The 26,559-nt window shown below is 47.2% G+C and overlaps 2 protein-coding genes across 3 annotated transcripts in view; one reads left to right on the forward strand and one right to left on the reverse strand.

The window, feature by feature from the left end:
- ppef2b (protein phosphatase with EF-hand domain 2b) overlaps positions 1–4,866 on the forward strand; it is a 27,461-nt gene extending 22,595 nt beyond the window's left edge. Inside the window, exon 15 of the mRNA XM_077240508.1 lies at positions 4,589–4,866. Coding sequence (XP_077096623.1) covers positions 4,589–4,797 — 209 coding nt within the window. The 3' untranslated portion in view covers positions 4,798–4,866. The remainder of the gene's footprint in view (positions 1–4,588) is intronic.
- Positions 4,859–26,559, reverse strand: part of nup54 (nucleoporin 54) — a 58,386-nt gene continuing 36,685 nt past the window's right edge. For both annotated transcript variants that reach the window (XM_077240509.1, XM_077240510.1), the window contains 2 exons: positions 7,961–8,071; positions 4,859–5,145 (listed from right to left, as the gene is read on the reverse strand). In XM_077240509.1, coding sequence (XP_077096624.1) covers positions 5,017–5,145; positions 7,961–8,071 — 240 coding nt within the window. In that variant the 3' untranslated portion in view covers positions 4,859–5,016. The remainder of the gene's footprint in view (positions 5,146–7,960; positions 8,072–26,559) is intronic.

Below are 26,559 nucleotides of genomic sequence, written 5' to 3' on the forward strand. Positions count from 1 at the left end.
TCTTAACCCTTTTAACTATCCTTGCAGGGGACAGTGGATATCCCCTCAAACAGTGGCTGCTTACACCTTTCCTCAATCCACATAATGCAGAGGAAAGGCACTACAACATGTGCCACAGCCGAGCTCGCGCTATAGTGGAGCGCACCATCGGCCTGTTTAAGGGCAGATGGCGCTGCCTCGACTGCACTGGAGGGAGGTTATTGTACACTCCTGAAAAGGTGTCCAAAATCGTGCTGGCATGTGCTGTGCTACACAATGTGGCACAGCTTAAAAACGTGCCTCTACCCCCTGACGCCGATTGCTGTGTTGGCCCCGACCCTGACCCCCATCCCCAGGCATTTGAGCCAAATGCTGCTGCTGTGCCCCAGCGTTTGGAAGTGATGCGTCGCTTGTAAAGAACAACAAAAGGTGTGGAAAAAAATATATTATTTATTCAAGAATTCCCTCATTGTGCTGTTTATTTCAGTTAGGACAGTCTTGATTTCACCCAACTCCTTTGCCACCTCTCTGACTGAGTTAATGACTTCCCTCTGCATTTCAAGGACTGCATCGGTGAGGACACGCCCGCTGCTGGAGGGTTGAGAGCCGCGTGCCGTGGAGACGCTGGGCACAGACGGCTGCTCAGCTGCAGCCTCTGAACCACTGGCACTGGCCCAGCTAGAACACCCAGCGACTGAAATAAAGATTGTTCTATATAAATAAATTGTAATCGTGTAGCCTACATACATGTGACTTGACTGCATTCATTTGACTTATTTCACTTACCTGTGTCATCCGGTGCATCTGGCGCGTCAGTGTCCCCCTCCGCCTCAGTCACCACTCCACTTAATAGGGATTCCTCAATAATTGCCGACAGTCTCTCATCAAGAGGGCAATGGCGCCACCAGGGGGTGGACAGGGGTGGCCGTGGCCACCCCTGGCCGACTCCTGGCCACCCCAATGGCCAGTATAAATTTTAGTAGCATCGGTTATGCATTTCATAAATAAGTCAAAAATATTCTTTAGTAAAAGAAGACGGGGTATTATGTGTCGTGACGTGCTCTTTAAGTGCCAAATGGTTACAGTATACTGCTACAGCAGCTTTTTGATGTGTCTTTGCCGCGTTTTGACTAGCAGGGATGCAAACAGCGCGCTTTTCGGCGCCTCCCGCTTTTTTCACGTCAGTTTGGGTGACAAAGTCATCTGAAGTCATTCCATAGCTTAATGTGAGGGACAGAAGTCTATTTACATCATTAAAGTATACGGAAACTCGTTTTCCCTCCTCTGCGGCTGTCATTCTCCATTCATATTCAAACAGCGCGCGCGCCTCTTGGATGCACGGTAAAACTCTCTCCAATATGATATATTCACATTATAATGCATGATCTGTAGATAAAAGGCTGTAGATTTGCATAAAATTACTTTATTTTGTTGGAGTTTGTTGCTGTTTTTAAACGGCACACGGTAGTGACTAGTGTTGTGCCTGAACGCGTTCATTGAACGATAGTTCATGAACTCGTTCATATTTTGGGTGAACGTGAACTGCACTGTATTACTGCCTGATGAACGTTACTGTGAACTCGTTCATTCTGGTGTCTGTGAACAGCGCGCGCACAGTTTAACTTCATTCATTAGGGTGCCAGATTTCTATATTTAGCCGAAACCCCGGCTAAAACACACCGTAAACAGGCCTTAATATGTAGCGGAAAAAACACCCAATCTGGCAACAGCAGCCGCCAGCGTCGCAAGGCCGCATGCGTCATCAACACAAAATGCAGCAAGGAGGATCGTTTGATCATTTAAACGGGTTTTATGACAAGGTGAGGATGGGTGAGGATGGGAAAAATCTTACATTTCTGTTCAAACTTTGCCCACCGATAACATAATTGCTATCTCTAATTCATGGGTTGTGGCAATCATTTTGAAAAATAATAGCTCGCAGCAACATATGGAAAAAAAGAACTATGAATGAACTAGTTAAAAATTTTAAAGTATGAACTGAACTGAACTAGTTCGTTTTAAAATTTGTGAACTGAACTTTAACTAGTTCATGTAGAAATCGAACTTTCCCAACACTGGTAGTGAGTCGTTTAAAACCCTTAAGCTGTATCAATATTTATTGATACAAATATTTATTGATATCAATATTTATTGATACAGGGCAGCGCTGCACACGGTGACTCCATGTTGCTTTGAGCACATCATTTCTGCACCCGCGAATCCCGCGATGCGCATACACGCTGTGTGCGCTCTGTTTTTCATGTTATCATGGGTTTGCGCACTGAAATATTATTAAAAGCCAATATATTTTGTTATACCTAGCCTGCTCAATACATTTAAAATAAGCATAATTTAATTGTATATTATTTCTTTGTAGTGTAGGGTATATATGCACTTCTGAATTCTTGACATTAATATATAAATATAAAATTGTGAAATGTATGATTGCCTGATTGAATTTTATAAGAGAACTAATAGTAATTTGTTTCTATTAACATATTTAGGTTTTATAAAATTACTGTGCACATTTTTTCAAGAATTACTTTTTGCTGCTGATTTATACACTCATTAAGTTTATTAAAAATTCATAATACATTTATGTAATATTTAAAGGTGTTAACTAATCTTACACTGCAAAATAATAACTTAAAAAGGATTAAATTCATCACAATTATGTAAGTATCTTGAAATATGCCGCGGGACGAGGGCCCTTATATATATATATCATATCTGTATAATATATATCATTATATATAATATAATATATATTAGTAGGGCCCTACCAATATCATTAGTAACATTAAATATAACACAATAAACCAAAGTATATCAGTAGGAGTTTCCTTAAGTTTTTCTGATAGTTTTCTACAGGCCGGTTTACTACAACAGTAGAATAAAATTCTGAAATTATGGTTTATAGTTTTGGTGTGCCACCCCAAGATTTTAACTGGCCCCATCTGGCCACCCCTATGAAAAATTTCTGGAGGCGCCACTGCAAGAGGGGTCAGCTCCGGTGTCCCCTTTCCCCCACCCGTGGCAGACACACTCTGGCGATGGAGCGCTAGACGCTTTTTTGCCTCGACTTTGATGTCTGACCATTTCTTTTTTATTTCGGCCACAGTCCGAGGTTGTGAGGCTACAGCATTTACAGCGTCTGCAACCTTTTGCCACTCAAGTGCCTTTTTGGCATTAGTAATGCCCACACTGTGCCCTCCAAACAACATTTTTCTCCTCTTTTCCACCTCGCCAACGATAACTTCTACTTCACATTGAGTGAAGTTACGTTTTTTTGATTTCCTCTCTATGTTTGCCATAATTTCACAATCTATGAATATTAACTTGTGGGCGTTTCACGGACTATTTATGGGCAACTATGGGCGTGACATGAAGCCGCAAAAGCTGCGCTACATTTAGAATTGATTGGGATTTATTAAGGAAAAAATGCGTAGGATGTGCGTGCGCACGGTTTTATAAATCCGAATATTTCTGTGCGTACGCACGTCCTATGTTTCATCCGTACGCCACTTCTGACGCAAAACCTACGCAAAGTTTTATAAATGAGGCCCCAGGTCTGAGTGTAATCAGAGTGTTCACCAGAGTGTGTGTTCACCAGAGTGTGTGTTCGTGTTCACCAGAGTGTGTTCACCAGAGTGTGTGTTCGTGTTCACCAGAGTGTGTTTTCACCAGAGTATGTGTGTTCGTGTTCACCAGAGTGTGTGTTCACCAGAGTGTGTGTTCACCAGAGTGTGCGTTCACCAGAGTGTGTGTTCACCAGAGTGTGTGTTCACCAGAGTGTGTGTTCGTGTTCACCAGAGTGTGTGTACACCAGAGTGTGTGTTCGTGTTCACCAGAGTGTGTGTTCACCAGAGTGTGTGTTCGTGTTCACCAGAGTGTGTGTACACCAGAGTGTGTGTTCGTGTTCACCAGAGTGTGTGTTCACCAGAGTGTGTGTTCGTGTTCACCAGAGTGTGTGTTCACCAGAGTGTGTGTTCGTGTTCACCAGAGTGTGTGTTCACCAGAGTGTGTGTTCGTGTTCACCAGAGTGTGTGTTCACCAGAGTGTGTGTTCACCAGAGTGTGTGTTCGTGTTCACCAGAGTGTGTGTTCGTGTTCACCAGAGTGTGTGTTCACCAGAGTGTGTGTTCGTGTTCACCAGAGTGTGCGTTCACCAGAGTGTGTGTTCACCAGAGTGTGTGTTCACCAGAGTGTGTGTTCGTGTTCACCAGAGTGTGTGTACACCAGAGTGTGTGTTCACCAGAGTGTGTGTTCGTGTTCACCAGAGTGTGTGTTCGTGTTCACCAGAGTGTGTGTTCACCAGAGTGTGTGTTCGTGTTCACCAGAGTGTGTGTTCACCAGAGTGTGTGTTCGTGTTCACCAGAGTGTGTGTTCACCAGAGTGTGTGTTCACCAGAGTGTGTGTTCGTGTTCACCAGAGTGTGTGTTCACCAGAGTGTGTGTTCGTGTTCACCAGAGTGTGTGTTCACCAGAGTGTGTGTTCACCAGAGTGTGTGTTCACCAGAGTGTGTGTTCGTGTTCACCAGAGTGTGTGTACACCAGAGTGTGTGTTCGTGTTCACCAGAGTGTGTGTTCACCAGAGTGTGTGTTCACCAGGCCTGATCTCGCTGGAGGAGTTCCACCAGACCTGGAGGCTGCTGAGTTCACACCTGCAGACGGTCATCAGTGATGAAGCCATCGCAGAGCTGGCCGACAGTATCGACTTCAACAAGGACGGCAGCATCGACATCAACGAGTTCCTGGAGGCGTTCCGGCTGGTGGAGCAGTGCCGTGGCGTGGGGGAAGATGAGCCGGCGCCCGAGTGAGAGCGGGAAACACGGATCGACCTTTATAACCGTCACGCTCATTAAATACTCAACACGTGAATCTCATAGTGAAACTTTATTAATCATCACAGACAGTAAAACAGTCCAGCTGATCGAAGGCAAACATTCACACACAAAAGTCAAAATAAATGAGCTGCTGCGACACAGATATCAGCGTAACTGAAGTGTGTGTCAGTTCAGTCTCGGTCGGGTCTCGGTTCAGCTGAGTTTGCTGCTGCGCCCGTGAACGCTGTCCTGAAGCCCGTCCTCCACCGTCCTGATGTCGTCCAGGTCGTCTTTGATGACACTGATCAGGTGACTCAAGCCCTCCTGCTGATGCTTCAGGTGCTGAAAGATAAAGTGATGACAGTTGCGTTTCAGATAAAGCTGCTCATCTCCAGTCATTCACGTATAAGGGACGGGTTATGGTTAATGCATTAGCTGGAGTGTCCTGAAAACACAGCTGAGCTTAAAGGGATAGTTCACCCAAAAATGAAGATTAGCCCATGATTTACTCACTCTCAACTCATCCTCGGTGTATCTGACATTCTTCTTTAGATTAGACAGACTTTATTGTCATTCAACAGTACATTCACGATTTACAATTGAACGAGATTTCGTTGTAAGGCTCCGAATAAAAACAGAAGACAAGTAAAAGAGAAACAGCATTAATATGTGCAATATAAAAATATATGTAGTATAATATTTAACAATTAAGAAACAATTATGACTAGTGCAAATAACAGTAGCAGCAGAATGTTGGCCATATAAAGTGACTAGTTATGTAAGCGGGGGTTATTGGAAATTTAGCTGTCTTATGACGTGGGGGATGAAGCTGTTGTGAAATCTGGATGTTCTGCATTTGAAACTGCTGAACCTCTTGCCAGAGGGCAGCAGGGAGAACAGTCCATGGTTGGGGTGAGAGGGGTCTCTTAAGATTGACTGAGCCCTGGTCAGGCAGCGTCTGCAAGCAGTGTCATGGATGGGAGGAAGTGCTGTTCCAATGATTTTCTCCGCTGTCCTCGCCACTCTCTCTACACATTTCCAGTCTGAGGCGTTGCAGGCCCCAAACCAGACAGAGATGCAGCTGGTCAGTATGCTCTCTATTGTCCCTCTGTAGAAAGTAGTGAGGATGGGAGGGGGGAGGTTTGCTATTCTCATCCGACGAAGAAAGTGCAGACGCTGCTGTGCTCTCTTTACAAAAGCAGAGGTGTGGAGGGACCAGGTTAAAGCGTCTGTGATCTGCACCCCAAGGAATTTGATGCTGCTGACCTGCTCCACTGTGGCGTTGTTGATGAGGAGGGCGGTGTGACTTGGCTTATTTTTCCTGAAGTCAACGACAACCTCTCTTGTTTTGTTGACATTCAGGATTAGATTGTTTGTGTCACACCAGTCCACCAGATGTTTTACCTCCTCTCTGTAGGCCAGTTCATTATTGTCTCTGATGAGACCCACCACTGTCGTGTCGTCCGCATACTTAATGATGTGGTTTGTACTGAACCTGGCACGGCAGTCATGGGTCACCAAGGGGAAGAGCAATGGGCTCAGTACGCAGCCCTGGGGGGAGCCGGTGTTAAGGGAGATGACGCTGGAGGTGTTTTTTCCAACCCTTACAGACTGGGGTCTGTCTGTGAGGAAATCCAACAGCCAGTTGCACAGTAAGGTGTTGAGTCCCAGGGGGGCCAGTTTGCTCACCAGGTGCTGGGGGATAATTCTATTGAATGCTGAACTAAAATCCAGAAACAGCATTCGCACGTGGGTATTGTTCTTCTCCAGGTGTTCCAAGCACAGGTGGAGTGTGGAGGAGACGGCGTCCTCTATGGAGCCGTATGCAAACTGGAGCGGATCAAAAGGGGGGGGGGGGGTTTGGAGATGATGTGATCCTTCACCAGCCTCTCGGCGAATTTCAGACGAATACAATCAGAGTTATGTCCTGCCTCTTCCTAGCTTTATAATGGCAGTGAATCGCCGTTACTGTTTAGAAGTCCATAAAAGTGAATCTATTATGATTGGAAGAGTCAGAACATTTTTAATTTAACTCTGATTGTATTCGTCTGAGAGAAGAATGTCATATACACCGAGGATGGCTTGAGAGTGAGTAAATCATGAGCTAATTTTCATTTTAAAGTGAACTATCCCTTTAAAAGAGCAAAAATAGACATGACTAATGGAGCGCTGCGGTCGTGCCGCCTGACCCCGAGAGGATTAACTGCTGGTTCCTCCAGATGTTCCTGTGAGTTTCTCAAGGTCTGTGGAAAACAGACAATTCTTGAACAATTTGTTCAGCAAACTCACCGCCAAACGTTCTATAGAGTTACTTATTAAAAATAGAAACATGACGTGACTTCAATATGGGTGTGTAATTTACGTTGCAGAACAAAACATCTGATTATCATCAGCTTGTGTTTTTCACAGTCTTCATTTCACTCAGAAATGGAAGAATCCTCAGGAACATCTACGGGAACCGGCGGACAATCATTATTCTTACAGTTTAGACATGCCGCACTATAAACATATCCATACTTTCACCAGCTGATTAATCACAGTAGATTAAGATTTTTTTTTGTAATTTTTTTATGTTATGTTGTGTTTAAATATGCAAATAAAGCATTGTCAAATTAAGGAACAGAAATCTGAATATCGGATAAAAACATTCAAATTCTTGTTTGATTAGTTTTTACAGAGAGGGTTTTGGATGTAAATCAGGAAACAAATGCCAAAAAAAGAAATTTTCACCATGTTTTTATGAGTAAAATGCTGTATAAATTAGGCGGATATATGAACAACCCTTCAGAATATAGTTATGAATGAAACTGATGTTTGGTGTGTGTAAAGAGATTTCTGACTCAAACTCATCACCTGTAAAGATTGACATCTACAGACGCAAATAAACAGTACAATAAAATTAACAAAAGTGTATTTTGGATATTTTCTTTATTATCTTATTATATTTTACTTATTTTCCACACACACACGCACGCACGCACACACGCACGCACGCACGCACACACACGCGCACGCACACGCACGCACGCACACACATGCGCACGCACACACACGCACGCACACACACACACACACACGCACACAAACGCACACGCACACACACACACGCATACACATGCACACACACGCACGCACGCACGCACACACTAGTTCTTGCCTGTTTGATCTCTCTCAGCAGGTCGGCATCCACACGGTAACGCTCCTCTGAACGAACGGCTCCAAAGTGATTCTGCATCCGAATCTGAGACATGAGTTCATTCAGTCGCCCCTGAAACACACACACACACACACACACACACGCACGTTTGTGAGTATGAGTGAGTATGAGATCAGTGTGAGATCAGCGATCAGGTTCATGATATTTTCTATTTAATCCTAAAACTGTCACAGCAGAACTCGATTGCAATAGAAGCCTGATTATGAGTCTCACTCGTGTGTGTGTGTGTTCAACAGGTTTCACTACACGAGTAACGTGACGAGACACTTGTGTGTGTGTTCAACGAGTCACGTGACGAGACGCTCGTGTGTGTGTTCAACAGGTTTCACTACACGAGTCACGTGACGAGACACTCGTGTGTGTGTTCAACAGGTTTCACTACACGAGTTACGTGACGAGACACTTGCGTGTGTTCAACAGGTTTCACTACACGAGTCACGTGACGAGACGCTTGTGTGTGTGTTCAACGAGTAACGTGACGAGACGCTCGTGTGAACACACACACACACACGTTTGACTGCCTCAGTGAGTATGAGATCAGTGTGAGATCACCGATCAGGTTAATTATATTTTCTATTTAATCCTAAAACTGTCGAGACACTTGCGTGTGTTCAACAGGTTTCACTACACGAGTTACGTGACGAGACACTCGTGTGTGTGTGTTCAACAGGTTTCACTACACGAGTCACGTGATGAGACACTCGTGTGTGTGTGTTCAACAGGTTTCACTACACGAGTCACGTGATGAGACACTCGTGTGTGTGTTCAACAGGTTTCACTACACGAGTCACGTGATGAGACACTCGTGTGTGTGTGTTCAACAGGCTTCACTACACGAGTCACGTGATGAGACACTCGTGTGTGTGTGTTCAACAGGTTTCACTACAAGAGTCACGTGACGAGACGCTCGTGTGTGTGTGTTCAACAGGTTTCATTACACGAGTCACGTGACGAGACACTCGTGTGTGTGTGTTCAACAGGTTTCATTACACGAGTCACGTGACGAGACGCTCGTGTGTGTGTGTTCAACAGGTTTCATTACACGAGTTACGTGACGAGACGCTCGTGTGTGTGTGTTCAACAGGTTTCACTACACGAGTCACGTGACGAGACGCTCGTGTGTGTGTGTTCAACAGGTTTCACTACACGAGTCACGTGACGAGACGCTCGTGTGTGTGTTCAACAGGTTTCACTACACGAGTCACGTGACGAGACACTTGCGTGTGTTCAACAGGTTTCACTACACGAGTCACGTGATGAGACACTCGTGTGTGTGTTCAACAGGTTTAACTACACGAGTTACGTGACGAGACACTTGCGTGTGTTCAACAGGTTTCACTACACGAGTCACGTGATGAGACACTCGTGTGTGTGTGTTCAACAGGTTTCACTACACGAGTCACGTGACGAGACACTCGTGTGTGTGTGTTCAACAGGTTTCACTACACGAGTCACGTGACGAGACACTCGTGTGTGTGTGTTCAACAGGTTTCACTACACGAGTTACGTGACGAGACACTCGTGTGTGTGTGTTCAACAGGTTTCACTACACGAGTCACGTGATGAGACACTCGTGTGTGTGTGTTCAACAGGTTTCACTACACGAGTTACGTGACGAGATGCTTGTGTGTCTGTTCAACGAGTAACGTGACGAGACGCTCGTGTGAACACACACACACACACGTTTGACTGCCTCAGTGAGTATGAGATCAGTGTGAGATCACCGATCAGGTTAATTATATTTTCTATTTAATCCTAAAACTGTCGAGACACTTGCGTGTGTTCAACAGGTTTCACTACACGAGTTACGTGACGAGACACTCGTGTGTGTGTGTTCAACAGGTTTCACTACACGAGTTACGTGACGAGACACTCGTGTGTGTGTTCAACAGGTTTCACTACACGAGTCACGTGACGAGACACTCGTGTGTGTGTGTTCAACAGGTTTCACTACACGAGTCAAGTGAAGAGACACTCGTGTGTGTGTGTTCAACAGGCTTCACTACACGAGTCACGTGACGAGACACTCGTGTGTGTGTTCAACAGGTTTAACTACACGAGTCACGTGACGAGACGCTCGTGTGTGTGTGTTCAACAGGTTTCACTACACGAGTTACGTGACGAGACACTTGTGTGTGTGTTCAACAGGTTTCACTACACGAGTCACGTGACGAGACACTCGTGTGTGTGTGTTCAACAGGCTTCACTACACGAGTCACGTGACGAGACACTCGTGTGTGTGTGTTCAACAGGTTTCACTACACGAGTCACGTGATGAGAAACTCGTGTGTGTGTGTTCAACAGGCTTCAATACACGAGTCACGTGATGAGACACTCGTGTGTGTGTGTTCAACAGGTTTCACTACACGAGTCACGTGACGAGACACTCGTGTGTGTGTGTTCAACAGGCTTCACTACACGAGTCACGTGACGAGACACTCGTGTGTGTGTGTTCAACAGGTTTCACTATACGAGTCACGTGACGAGACACTCGTGTGTGTGTGTTCAACAGGTTTCACTACACGAGTCACGTGACGAGACACTCGTGTGTGTGTGTTCAACAGGCTTCACTACACGAGTCACGTGATGAGACACTCGTGTGTGTGTGTTCAACAGGTTTCACTACACGAGTCACGTGACGAGACACTCGTGTGTGTGTGTTCAACAGGTTTCACTACACGAGTCACGTGACGAGACACTCGTGTGTGTGTTCAACAGGTTTCACTACACGAGTCACGTGACGAGACACTCGTGTCTGTGTTCAACAGGTTTCACTACACGAGTCACGTGACGAGACACTCTCGTGTGTGTGTTCAACAGGTTTCACTACACGAGTTACGTGACGAGACACTCGTGTGTGTGTTCACCAGGTTTCACTACACGAGTCACGTGACGAGACACTCGTGTGTGTGTGTTCAACAGGTTTCACTACACGAGTCGAGACACTCGTGTGTGTGTGTTCAACAGGTTTCACTACACGAGTCGAGACACTCGTGTGTGTGTGTTCAACAGGTTTCACTACACGAGTTACGTGACGAGACACTCGTGTGTGTGTTCAACAGGTTTCACTACACGAGTCACGTGACGAGACACTCGTGTGTGTGGGTTCAACAGGTTTCACTACACGAGTCGAGACACTCGTGTGTGTGTGTTCAACAGGTTTCACTACACGAGTCGAGACACTCGTGTGTGTGTGTTCAACAGGTTTCACTACACGAGTTACGTGACGAGACACTCGTGTGTGTGTTCAACAGGTTTCACTACACGAGTCACGTGACGAGACACTCGTGTGTGTGTGTTCAACAGGTTTCACTACACGAGTCAAGTGAAGAGACACTCGTGTGTGTGTGTTCAACAGGCTTCACTACACGAGTCACGTGACGAGACACTCGTGTGTGTGTTCAACAGGTTTAACTACACGAGTCACGTGACGAGACGCTCGTGTGTGTGTTCAACAGGTTTCACTACACGAGTTACGTGACGAGACACTCGTGTGTGTGTTCAACAGGTTTAACTACACGAGTCACGTGACGAGACACTCGTGTGTGTGTGTGTTCAACAGGTTTCACTACACGAGTTACGTGACGAGACACTTGTGTGTGTGTTCAACAGGTTTCACTACACGAGTCACGTGACGAGACACTCGTGTGTGTGTGTTCAACAGGTTTCACTACACGAGTTACGTGACGAGACACTCGTGTGTGTGTGTTCAACAGGCTTCACTACACGAGTCACGTGACGAGACACTCGTGTGTGTGTGTTCAACAGGTTTCACTACACGAGTCACGTGACGAGACACTCGTGTGTGTGTGTGTTCAACAGGCTTCAATACACGAGTCACGTGATGAGACACTCGTGTGTGTGTGTTCAACAGGTTTCACTACACGAGTCACGTGACGAGACACTCGTGTGTGTGTGTTCAACAGGCTTCACTACACGAGTCACATGACGAGACACTCGTGTGTGTGTGTTCAACAGGCTTCACTACACGAGTCACGTGACGAGACACTCGTGTGTGTGTGTTCAACAGGTTTCACTACACGAGTCACGTGACGAGACACTCGTGTGTGTGTGTTCAACAGGCTTCACTACACGAGTCACGTGATGAGACACTCGTGTGTGTGTGTTCAACAGGTTTCACTACACGAGTCACGTGACGAGACACTCGTGTGTGTGTTCAACAGGTTTCACTACACGAGTCACGTGACGAGACACTCGTGTGTGTGTGTTCAACAGGCTTCACTACACGAGTCACGTGATGAGACACTCGTGTGTGTGTGTTCAACAGGTTTCACTACACGAGTCACGTGACGAGACACTCGTGTGTGTGTGTTCAACAGGTTTCACTACACGAGTCACGTGATGAGACACTCGTGTGTGTGTGTTCAACAGGTTTCACTACACGAGTTACGTGACGAGACACTCGTGTGTGTGTTCAACAGGCTTCACTACACGAGTCACGTGATGAGACACTCGTGTGTGTGTGTGTTCAACAGGTTTCACTACACGAGTCACGTGATGAGACACTCGTGTGTGTTCAACAGGTTTCACTACACGAGTTACGTGACGAGACACTCGTGTGTGTGTTCAACAGGTTTCACTACACGAGTCACGTGACGAGACACTCGTGTGTGTGTGTTCAACAGGCTTCACTACACGAGTCACGTGATGAGACACTCGTGTGTGTGTGTTCAACAGGTTTCACTACACGAGTTACGTGACGAGACACTCGTGTGTGTGTTCAACAGGTTTCACTACACGAGTCACGTGACGAGACACTCGTGTGTGTGTGTTCAACAGGTTTCACTACACGAGTCACGTGACGAGACACTCGTGTGTGTGTGTTCAACAGGTTTCACTACACGAGTTACGTGACGAGACACTCGTGTGTGTGTGTTCAACAGGTTTCACTACACGAGTCACGTGACGAGACACTCGTGTGTGTGTGTTCAACAGGTTTCACTACACGAGTCACGTGAAGAGACACTCGTGTGTGTGTGTTCAACAGGCTTCACTACACGAGTCACGTGACGAGACACTCGTGTGTGTGTTCAACAGGTTTCACTACACGAGTCACGTGACGAGACACTCGTGTGTGTGTGTTCAACAGGTTTCACTACACGAGTCACGTGAAGAGACACTCGTGTGTGTGTGTTCAACAGGCTTCACTACACGAGTCACGTGACGAGACACTCGTGTGTGTGTTCAACAGGTTTAACTACACGAGTCACGTGACGAGACGCTCGTGTGTGTGTTCAACAGGTTTCACTACACTAGTCACGTGACGAGACACTCGTGTGTGTGTGTTCAACAGGCTTTACTACACGAGTCACGTGATGAGACACTCGTGTGTGTGTGTGTTCAACAGGTTTCACTACACGAGTCACGTGATGAGACACTCGTGTGTGTGTGTTCAACAGGTTTCACTACACTAGTCACGTGATGAGACACTCGTGTGTGTGTGTGTTCAACAGGTTTCACTACACGAGTCACGTGACGAGACACTCGTGTGTGTGTTCAACAGGTTTCACTACACTAATCACGTGACGAGACACTCGTGTGTGTGTGTTCAACAGGCTTCACTACACGAGTCACGTGATGAGACACTCGTGTGTGTGTGTGTTCAACAGGTTTCACTACACGAGTTACGTGATGAGACACTCGTGTGTGTGTGTGTTCAACAGGTTTCACTACACTAATCACGTGACGAGACACTCGTGTGTGTGTTCAACAGGCTTCACTACACGAGTCACGTGATGAGACACTCGTGTGTGTGTGTTCAACAGGTTTCACTACACGAGTCACGTGATGAGACACTCGTGTGTGTGTGTGTTCAACAGGTTTCACTACACGAGTCACGTGACGAGACACTCGTGTGTGTGTTCAACAGGTTTCACTACACTAATCACGTGACGAGACACTCGTGTGTGTGTGTTCAACAGGCTTCACTACACGAGTCACGTGACGAGACACTCGTGTGTGTGTTCAACAGGTTTCACTACACGAGTTACGTGACGAGACACTCGTGTGTGTGTTCAACAGGTTTCACTACACGAGTTACGTGACGAGACACTCGTGTGTGTGTTCAACAGGTTTCACTACACGAGTCACGTGACGAGACACTCGTGTGTGTGTGTTCAACAGGTTTCACTACACGAGTCACGTGACGAGACACTCGTGTGTGTGTGTTCAACAGGCTTCACTACACGAGTCGAGACACTCGTGTGTGTGTGTGTTCAACAGGTTTCACTACACGAGTTACGTGACGAGACACTCGTGTGTGTGTGTTCAACAGGTTTCACTACACGAGTCACGTGACGAGACACTCGTGTGTGTGTGTTCAACAGGTTTCACTACACGAGTCACGTGACGAGACACTCGTGTGTGTGTTCAACAGGTTTAACTACACGAGTCACGTGACGAGACGCTCGTGTGTGTGTTCAACAGGTTTCACTACACGAGTTACGTGACGAGACACTCGCGTGTGTGTTCAACAGGTTTAACTACACGAGTCACGTGATGAGACACTCGTGTGTGTGTGTTCAACAGGTTTAACTACACGAGTCACGTGATGAGACACTCGTGTGTGTGTGTTCAACAGGTTTCACTACACGAGTTACGTGACGAGACACTCGTGTGTGTGTTCAACAGGTTTAACAACACGAGTCACGTGATGAGACACTCGTGTGTGTTGTCAACAGGTTTCACTACACGAGTCACATGACAAGACGCTTGTGTGTGTGTGTTCAACAGGTTTAACTACACGAGTCACGTGACGAGACGCTCGTGTGTGTGTTCAACAGGTTTCACTACACGAGTCACGAGACTAGACACTCGTGTGTGTGTTCAACAGGTTTCACTACACGAGTCACGTGACGAGACACTCGTGTGTGTGTGTTCAACAGGTTTCACTACACGAGTCACGTGACGAGACACTCGTGTGTGTGTTCAACAGGTTTAACTACACGAGTCACGTGACGAGACACTCGTGTGTGTGTTCAACAGGTTTCACTACACGAGTCACGTGACGAGACACTCGTGTGTGTGTTCAACAGGTTTCACTACACGAGTCACATGACAAGACGCTTGTGTGTGTGTGTTCAACAGGTTTAACTACACGAGTCACGTGACGAGACGCTCGTGTGTGTGTTCAACAGGTTTCACTACACGAGTCACGAGACTAGACACTCGTGTGTGTGTTCAACAGGTTTCACTACACGAGTTACGTGACGAGACACTCGTGTGTGTGTTCAACAGGTTTAACAACACGAGTCACGTGATGAGACACTCGTGTGTGTGTTCAACAGGTTTCACTACACGAGTCACATGACAAGACGCTTGTGTGTGTGTGTTCAACAGGTTTAACTACACGAGTCACGTGACGAGACGCTCGTGTGTGTGTTCAACAGGTTTCACTACACGAGTCACGAGACTAGACACTCGTGTGTGTGTTCAACAGGTTTCACTACACGAGTCACGTGACGAGACACTCGTGTGTGTGTGTTCAACAGGTTTCACTACACGAGTCGAGACACTCGTGTGTGTGTGTTCAACAGGTTTCACTACACGAGTTACGTGACGAGACACTCATGTGTGTGTTCAACAGGTTTCGCTACACGAGTCACGTGACGAGACACTCGTGTGTGTGTTCAACAGGTTTCGCTACACGAGTCACGTGACGAGACACTCGTGTGTGTGTGTGTTCAACAGGTTTCACTACACGAGTCAGGTGACGAGACACTCGTGTGTGTGTGTTCAACAGGTTTCACTACACGAGTCGAGACACTCGTGTGTGTGTGTTCAACAGGTTTCACTACACGAGTCGAGACACTCGTGTGTGTGTGTTCAACAGGTTTCACTACACGAGTTACGTGACGAGACACTCGTGTGTGTGTGTTCAACAGGTTTCACTACTCGAGTCACGTGACGAGACACTCGTGTGTGTGTGTGTTCAACAGGTTTCACTACACGAGTCACGTGAAGAGACACTCGTGTGTGTGTGTTCAACAGGCTTCACTACACGAGTCACGTGATGAGACACTCGTGTGTGTGTTCAACAGGTTTCACTACACGAGTCACGTGATGAGACACTCGTGTGTGTGTGTTCAACAGGCTTCACTACACGAGTCACGTGATGAGACACTCGTGTGTGTGTGTTCAACAGGTTTCACTAAACGAGTTACGTGACGAGACACTCGTGTGTGTGTGTGTGTGTTCAACAGGCTTCACTACACGAGTCACGTGATGAGACACTCGTGTGTGTGTGTTCAACAGGCTTCACTACACGAGTCACGTGATGAGACACTCGTGTGTGTGTGTGTTCAACAGGTTTCACTACACGAGTCACGTGATGAGACACTCGTGTGTGTGTGTTCAACAGGTTTCACTACACGAGTCACGTGACGAGACACTCGTGTGTGTGTGTTCAACAGGTTTCACTACACGAGTCACGTGACGAGACACTCGTGTGTTAAACAGGTTTCACTACACGAGTCACGTGACGAGACACTCGTGTGTGTGTTCAACAGGTTTCACTACACGAGTCACGTGACGAGACACTCGTGTGTGTGTGTGTGTGTGTTCAACAGGTTTCACTACACGAGTCACGTGACGAGACACTCGTGTGTGTGTGTTCTACAGGTTTCACTACACGAGTCGAGACACTCGTGTGTGTGTGTTCAACAGGTTTCACTACACGAGTCGAGACACTCGTGTGTGTGTGTTCAACAGGTTTCACTACACGAGTCGAGACACTCGTGTGTGTGTGTTCAACAGGTTTCACTACACGAGTCGAGACACTCGTGTGTGTGTGTTCAACAGGTTTCACTACACGAGTTACGTGACGAGACACTCGTGTGTGTGTTCAACAGGTTTCACTACACGAGTTACGTGACGAGACACTTGTGTGTGTGTTCAACAGGTTTCACTACACGAGTCATGTGACGAGACACTCTTGTGTGTGTTCAACAGGCTTAACTACACGAGTCACGTGACGAGACACTCGAGTGTGTGTTCAACAGGTTTCACTACACGAGTTACGTGATGAGACACTCGTGTGTGTGTGTTCAACAGGCTTCACTACACGAGTCACGTGATGAGACACTCGTGTGTGTGTGTGTTCAACAGGTTTCACTACACGAGTCACGTGACGAGACACTCGTGTGTGTGTGTTCAACAGGTCTCACTACGAGTCACATGATGAGACACTCGTGTGTGTGTGTGTTCAACAGGTTTCACTACACGAGTCACGTGACGAGACACTCGTGTGTGTGTGTGTTCAAAAGGTTTCACTACACGAGTCGAGACACTCGTGTGTGTGTGTTCAACAGGTTTCACTACACGAGTCGAGACACTCGTGTGTGTGTTCAACAGGTTTCACTACACGAGTCACGTGACGAGACACTCGTGTGTGTTCAACAGGTTTCACTGCACGAATTACGTGACAAGACACTCGTGTGTGTGTTCAAACGGTTTCACTACACGAGTCACGTGACGAGACACTCGTGTGTGTGTGTGTTCAACAGGTTTCACTACACGAGTCACGTGACGAGACACTCGTGTGTGTGTTCAACAGGTTTCACTACACGAGTTACGTGACGAGACACTCGTGTGTGTGTTCAAACGGTTTCACTACACGAGTCACGTGACGAGACACTCGTGTGTGTGTGTGTTCAACAGGTTTCACTACACGAGTCACGTGACGAGACACTCGTGTGTGTGTGTTCAAAAGGTTTCACTACACGAGTCGAGACACTCGTGTGTGTGTGTTCAACAGGTTTCACTACACGAGTCGAGACACTCGTGTGTGTGTTCAACAGGTTTCACTACACGAGTCACATGATGAGACACTCGTGTGTGTGTGTGTTCAACAGGTTTCACTACACGAGTCACGTGAAGAGATACTCGTGTGTGTGTGTTCAAAAGGTTTCACTACACGAGTCGAGACACTCGTGTGTGTGTGTTCAACAGGTTTCACTACACGAGTCGAGACACTCGTGTGTGTGTTCAACAGGTTTCACTACACGAGTCACGTGACGAGACACTCGTGTGTGTGTGTGTTCAACAGGTTTCACTACACGAGTCACGTGACGAGACACTCGTGTGTGTGTTCAACAGGTTTCACTACACGAGTCACGTGACGAGACACTCGTGTGTGTTCAACAGGTTTCACTGCACGAATTACGTGACGAGACACTCGTGTGTGTGTGTTCAACAGGTTTCACTACACGAGTCACGTGACGAGACACTCGTGTGTGTGTTCAACAGGTTTCACTACACGAGTCACGTGACGAGACACTCGTGTGTGTGTGTTCAACAGGTTTCACTACACGAGTCACGTGACGAGACACTCGTGTGTGTGTTCAACAGGTTTCACTACACGAGTTACGTGACGAGACACTCGTGTGTGTGTTCAAACGGTTTCACTACACGAGTCACGTGACGAGACACTCGTGTGTGTGTTCAACAGGTTTCACTACACGAGTCACGTGACGAGACACTCGTGTGTGTTCAACAGGTTTCACTGCACGAGTTACAGGACGAGACACTCGTGTGTGTGTTCAACAGGTTTCACTACACGAGTTACGTGATGAGACACTCGTGTGTGTGTGTTCAACAGGTTTCACTACACGAGTCACGTGACGAGACACTCGTGTGTGTGTGTTCAACAGGTTTCACTACACGAGTCACGTGACGAGACACTCGTGTGTGTGTTCAACAGGTTTCACTACACGAGTTACGTGACGAGACACTCGTGTGTGTGTTCAAACGGTTTCACTACACGAGTCACGTGACGAGACACTCGTGTGTGTGTTCAACAGGTTTCACTACACGAGTCACGTGACGAGACACTCGTGTGTGTGTTCAACAGGTTTCACTACACGAGTCACGTGACGAGACACTCGTGTGTGTTCAACAGGTTTCACTGCACGAGTTACAGGACGAGACACTCGTGTGTGTGTTCAACAGGTTTCACTACACGAGTTACGTGATGAGACACTCGTGTGTGTGTTCAACAGGTTTCACTACACGAGTCACGTGACGAGACACTCGTGTGTGTGTGTTCAACAGGTTTCACTACACGAGTCACGTGACGAGACACTCGTGTGTGTGTTCAACAGGTTTCACTACACGAGTCACGTGACGAGACACTCGTGTGTGTGTGTTCAACAGGTTTCACTACACGAGTCGAGACACTCGTGTGTGTGTTCAACAGGTTTCACTACACGAGTCACATGATGAGACACTCGTGTGTGTGTGTGTTCAACAGGTTTCACTACACGAGTCACGTGAAGAGATACTCGTGTGTGTGTGTTCAAAAGGTTTCACTACACGAGTCGAGACACTCGTGTGTGTGTGTTCAACAGGTTTCACTACACGAGTCGAGACACTCGTGTGTGTGTTCAACAGGTTTCACTACACGAGTCACGTGACGAGACACTCGTGTGTGTGTGTGTTCAACAGGTTTCACTACACGAGTCACGTGACGAGACACTCGTGTGTGTGTTCAACAGGTTTCACTACACGAGTCACGTGACGAGACACTCGTGTGTGTTCAACAGGTTTCACTGCACGAATTACGTGACGAGACACTCGTGTGTGTGTGTTCAACAGGTTTCACTACACGAGTCACGTGACGAGACACTCGTGTGTGTGTTCAACAGGTTTCACTACACGAGTCACGTGACGAGACACTCGTGTGTGTGTGTTCAACAGGTTTCACTACACGAGTCACGTGACGAGACACTCGTGTGTGTGTTCAACAGGTTTCACTACACGAGTTACGTGACGAGACACTCGTGTGTGTGTTCAAACGGTTTCACTACACGAGTCACGTGACGAGACACTCGTGTGTGTGTTCAACAGGTTTCACTACACGAGTCACGTGACGAGACACTCGTGTGTGTTCAACAGGTTTCACTGCACGAGTTACAGGACGAGACACTCGTGTGTGTGTTCAACAGGTTTCACTACACGAGTTACGTGATGAGACACTCGTGTGTGTGTTCAACAGGTTTCACTACACGAGTCACGTGACGAGACACTCGTGTGTGTGTGTTCAACAGGTTTCACTACACGAGTCACGTGACGAGACACTCGTGCGTGTGTTCAACAGGTTTCACTACACGAGTTACGTGACGAGACACTCGTGTGTGTGTTCAAACGGTTTCACTACACGAGTCACGTGACGAGACACTCGTGTGTGTGTTCAACAGGTTTCACTACACGAGTCACGTGACGAGACACTCGTGTGTGTGTTCAACAGGTTTCACTACACGAGTCACGTGACGAGACACTCGTGTGTGTTCAACAGGTTTCACTGCACGAGTTACAGGACGAGACACTCGTGTGTGTGTTCAACAGGTTTCACTACACGAGTTACGTGATGAGACACTCGTGTGTGTGTTCAACAGGTTTCACTACACGAGTCACGTGACGAGACACTCGTGTGTGTGTGTTCAACAGGTTTCACTACACGAGTCACGTGACGAGACACTCGTGTGTGTGTTCAACAGGTTTCACTACACGAGTCACGTGACGAGACACTCGTGTGTGTGTGTTCAACAGGTTTCACTACACGAGTCACGTGACGAGACACTCGTGTGTGTGTTCAACAGGTTTCACTACACGAGTTACGTGACGAGACACTCGTGTGTGTGTTCAAACGGTTTCACTACACGAGTCACGTGACGAGACACTCGTGTGTGTGTGTGTTCAACAGGTTTCACTACACGAGTCACGTGACGAGACACTCGTGTGTGTTCAACAGGTTTCACTGCACGAATTACGTGACGAGACACTCGTGTGTGTGTTCAACAGGTTTCACTACACGAGTCACGTGACGAGACACTCGTGTGTGTTCAACAGGTTTCACTACACGAGTCACGTGACGAAACACTCGTGTGTGTGTGTGTGTTCAACAGGTTTCACTACACGAGTCACGTGACGAGACACTCGTGTGTGTGTGTTCAACAGGTCTCACTACACGAGTCGAGACACTCGTGTGTCTGTGTTCAACAGGTTTCACTACACGAGTTACGTGACGAGACACTCGTGTGTGTGTGTTCAACAGGTCTCACTACACGAGTCGAGACACTCGTGTGTGTGTTCAACAGGTTTCACTACACGAGTCACGTGAAGAGACACTCGTGTGTGTGTGTTCAACAGGCTTCACTACACGAGTCACGTGACGAGACACTCGTGTGTGTGTTCAACAGGTTTCACTACACGAGTTACGTGACGAAACACTCGTGTGTGTGTTCAACAGGTTTCACTACACGAGTCACGTGACGAGACACTCGTGTGTGTGTTCAACAGGTTTCACTACACGAGTCACGTGACGAGACACTCGTGTGTCTGTTCAACAGGTTTCACTACACGAGTTACGTGACGAGACACTTGTGTGTGTGTGTTCAACAGGTTTAACTACACGAGTCACGTGACGAGACACTCGTGTGTGTGTGTTCAACAGGTTTCACTACACGAGTCACGTGAGGAGACACTTGTGTGTGTGTTCAACAGGTTTCAGTACACGAGTTACGTGACGAGACACTCGTGTGTGTGTTCAACAGGTTTAACTACACGAGTCACATGACAAGACGCTTGTGTGTTCAACAGGTTTCACTACACGAGTCACGTGACGAGACGCTCGTGTGTGTGTGTTCAACAGGTTTCACTACACGAGTCACGTGACGAGACACTCGTGTGTGTGTTCAACAGGTTTAAGTACACGAGTTACGTGACGAGACACTCGTGTGTGTGTTCAACAGGTTTAACTACACGAGTCACATGACAAGACGCTCGTGTGTGTGTGTTCAACAGGTTTAACTACACGAGTCACATGACAAGACGCTCGTGTGTGTGTGTTCAACAGGTTTAACTACACGAGTTACGTGACGAGACACTCGTGTGTGTGTGTTCAACAGGTTTCACTACACGAGTCACGTGACGAGACACTCGTGTGTGTGTGTTCAACAGGTTTAACTACACGAGTCACGTGAAGAGACACTCGTGTGTGTGTGTTCAACAGGTTTCACTACACGAGTCACGTGACGAGACACTCGTGTGTGTGTGTTCAACAGGTTTAACTACACGAGTCACATGACAAGACGCTCGTGTGTGTGTGTTCAACAGGTTTAAGTACACGAGTTACGTGACGAGACACTCGTGTGTGTGTGTTCAACAGGTTTAACTACACGAGTCACGTGAAGAGACACTCGTGTGTGTGTGTTCAACAGGTTTCACTACACGAGTCACGTGACGAGACACTCGTGTGTGTGTTCAACAGGTTTAACTACACGAGTCACATGACAAGACGCTCGTGTGTGTGTGTTCAACAGGTTTAACTACACGAGTCACGTGAAGAGACACTCGTGTGTGTGTGTTCAACAGGTTTCACTACACGAGTCACGTGACGAGACACTTGTGTGTGTGTTCAACAGGTTTCACTACACGAGTTACGTGACGAGACACTCGTGTGTGTGTTCAACAGGTTTAACTACACGAGTCACATGACAAGACGCTCGTGTGTGTGTGTTCAACAGGTTTAACTACACGAGTCACGTGAAGAGACACTCGTGTGTGTGTGTTCAACAGGTTTCACTACACGAGTCACGTGACGAGACACTTGTGTGTGTGTTCAACAGGTTTCACTACACGAGTCACGTGACGAGACACTCGTGTGTGTGTTCAACAGGCTAACTACACGAGTCACATGACAAGACGCTCGTGTGTGTGTGTTCAACAGGTTTAACTACACGAGTCACGTGACGAGACACTTGTGTGTGTGTTCAACAGGTTTCACTACACGAGTTACGTGACGAGACACTCGTGTGTGTGTTCAACAGGTTTAACTACACGAGTTACGTGACGAGACATTCGTGTGTGTGTTCAACAGGTTTAACTACACGAGTCACGTGAAGAGACACTCGTGTGTGTGTGTTCAACAGGTTTCACTACACGAGTTACGTGACGAGACACTCGTGTGTGTGTGTTCAACAGGTTTCACTACACGAGTCACGTGACGAGACACTCGTGTGTGTGTTCAACAGGTTTCACTACACGAGTTACGTGACGAGACATTCGTGTGTGTGTTCAACAGGTTTAACTACACGAGTCACGTGAAGAGACACTCGTGTGTGTGTGTTCAACAGGCTTCACTACACGAGTCACGTGACGAGACACTCGTGTGTGTGTTCAACAGGCTTCACTACACGAGTTACGTGACGAGACACTCGTGTGTGTGTGTTCAACAGGCTTCACTACACGAGTTACGTGACGAGACACTCGTGTGTGTGTTCAACAGGCTTCACTACACGAGTCACGTGAAGAGACACTCGTGTGTGTGTGTGTTCAACAGGTTTTACTACACGAGTCACGTGACGAGACACTTGTGTGTGTGTTCAACAGGTTTCACTACACGAGTTACGTGACGAGACACTCGTGTGCGTGTTCAACAGGTTTAACTACACGAGTCACATGACAAGACGCTTGTGTGTGTGTGTTCAACAGGTTTAACTACACGAGTCACGTGACGAGACGCTCGTGTGTGTGTTCAACAGGTTTCACTACACGAGTCACGTGACGAGACGCTCGTGTGTGTTTTCAACAGGTTTCACTACACGAGTTACGTGACGAGACATTCGTGTGTGTGTGTTCAACAGGCTTCACTACACGAGTCACGTGACGAGACACTCGTGTGTGTGTTCAACAGGCTTCACTACACGAGTTACGTGACGAGACATTCGTGTGTGTGTGTGTTCAACAGGTTTCACTACACTAATCACGTGACGAGACACTCGTGTGTGTGTGTTCAACAGGTTTAACTACACGAGTCACGTGAAGAGACACTCGTGTGTGTGTGTTCAACAGGCTTCACTACACGAGTCACGTGACGAGACACTCGTGTGTGTGTTCAACAGGCTTCACTACACGAGTTACGTGACGAGACATTCGTGTGTGTGTTCAACAGGTTTCACTACACGAGTTACGTGACGAGACACTTGTGTGTGTGTGTTCAACAGGTTTAACTACACGAGTCACGTGACGAGACACTCGTGTGTGTGTGTTCAACAGGTTTCACTACACGAGTCACGTGATGAGACACTCGTGTGTGTGTGTTCAACAGGTTTCACTACACGAGTTACGTGACGAGACACTTGTGTGTGTGTGTTCAACAGGTTTAACTACACGAGTCACGTGACGAGACACTCGTGTGTGTGTTTTCAACAGGTTTCACTACACGAGTCACGTGAGGAGACACTTGTGTGTGTGTTCAACAGGTTTCAGTACACGAGTTACGTGACGAGACACTCGTGTGTGTGTTCAACAGGTTTAACTACACGAGTCACATGACAAGACGCTTGTGTGTTCAACAGGTTTCACTACACGAGTCACGTGACGAGACGCTCGTGTGTGTGTGTTCAACAGGTTTCACTACACGAGTCACGTGACGAGACACTCGTGTGTGTGTTCAACAGGTTTAAGTACACGAGTTACGTGACGAGACACTCGTGTGTGTGTTCAACAGGTTTAACTACACGAGTCACATGACAAGACGCTCGTGTGTGTGTGTTCAACAGGTTTAACTACACGAGTCACATGACAAGACGCTCGTGTGTGTGTGTTCAACAGGTTTAACTACACGAGTTACGTGACGAGACACTCGTGTGTGTGTGTTCAACAGGTTTCACTACACGAGTCACGTGACGAGACACTCGTGTGTGTGTGTTCAACAGGTTTAACTACACGAGTCACGTGAAGAGACACTCGTGTGTGTGTGTTCAACAGGTTTCACTACACGAGTCACGTGACGAGACACTCGTGTGTGTGTGTTCAACAGGTTTAACTACACGAGTCACATGACAAGACGCTCGTGTGTGTGTGTTCAACAGGTTTAACTACACGAGTCACGTGAAGAGACACTCGTGTGTGTGTGTTCAACAGGTTTAAGTACACGAGTTACGTGACGAGACACTCGTGTGTGTGTGTTCAACAGGTTTAACTACACGAGTCACGTGAAGAGACACTCGTGTGTGTGTGTTCAACAGGTTTCACTACACGAGTCACGTGACGAGACACTCGTGTGTGTGTTCAACAGGTTTAACTACACGAGTCACATGACAAGACGCTCGTGTGTGTGTGTTCAACAGGTTTAACTACACGAGTCACGTGAAGAGACACTCGTGTGTGTGTGTTCAACAGGTTTCACTACACGAGTCACGTGACGAGACACTTGTGTGTGTGTTCAACAGGTTTCACTACACGAGTTACGTGACGAGACACTCGTGTGTGTGTTCAACAGGCTAACTACACGAGTCACATGACAAGACGCTCGTGTGTGTGTGTTCAACAGGTTTAACTACACGAGTCACGTGACGAGACACTTGTGTGTGTGTTCAACAGGTTTCACTACACGAGTTACGTGACGAGACACTCGTGTGTGTGTTCAACAGGTTTAACTACACGAGTTACGTGACGAGACATTCGTGTGTGTGTTCAACAGGTTTAACTACACGAGTCACGTGAAGAGACACTCGTGTGTGTGTGTTCAACAGGTTTCACTACACGAGTTACGTGACGAGACACTCGTGTGTGTGTGTTCAACAGGTTTCACTACACGAGTCACGTGACGAGACACTCGTGTGTGTGTTCAACAGGTTTCACTACACGAGTTACGTGACGAGACATTCGTGTGTGTGTTCAACAGGTTTAACTACACGAGTCACGTGAAGAGACACTCGTGTGTGTGTGTTCAACAGGCTTCACTACACGAGTCACGTGACGAGACACTCGTGTGTGTGTTCAACAGGCTTCACTACACGAGTTACGTGACGAGACACTCGTGTGTGTGTTCAACAGGCTTCACTACACGAGTTACGTGACGAGACACTCGTGTGTGTGTGTTCAACAGGCTTCACTACACGAGTTACGTGACGAGACACTCGTGTGTGTGTGTTCAACAGGCTTCACTACACGAGTTACGTGAAGAGACACTCGTGTGTGTGTGTGTTCAACAGGTTTTACTACACGAGTCACGTGACGAGACACTTGTGTGTGTGTTCAACAGGTTTCACTACACGAGTTACGTGACGAGACACTCGTGTGTGTGTTCAACAGGTTTAACTACACGAGTCACATGACAAGACGCTTGTGTGTGTGTGTTCAACAGGTTTAACTACACGAGTCACGTGACGAGACGCTCGTGTGTGTGTTCAACAGGTTTCACTACACGAGTCACGTGACGAGACGCTCGTGTGTGTTTTCAACAGGTTTCACTACACGAGTTACGTGACGAGACATTCGTGTGTGTGTGTTCAACAGGCTTCACTACACGAGTCACGTGACGAGACACTCGTGTGTGTGTTCAACAGGCTTCACTACACGAGTTACGTGACGAGACATTCGTGTGTGTGTGTGTTCAACAGGTTTCACTACACTAATCACGTGACGAGACACTCGTGTGTGTGTGTTCAACAGGTTTAACTACACGAGTCACGTGACGAGACACTCGTGTGTGTGTTCAACAGGCTTCACTACAC

This window comes from Siphateles boraxobius, unplaced genomic scaffold, assembly GCF_051911475.1.
Source record: "Siphateles boraxobius isolate OS27281-9 unplaced genomic scaffold, OSU_SipBor_1 235, whole genome shotgun sequence".
Lineage (NCBI taxonomy): Eukaryota > Metazoa > Chordata > Actinopteri > Cypriniformes > Leuciscidae > Siphateles > Siphateles boraxobius.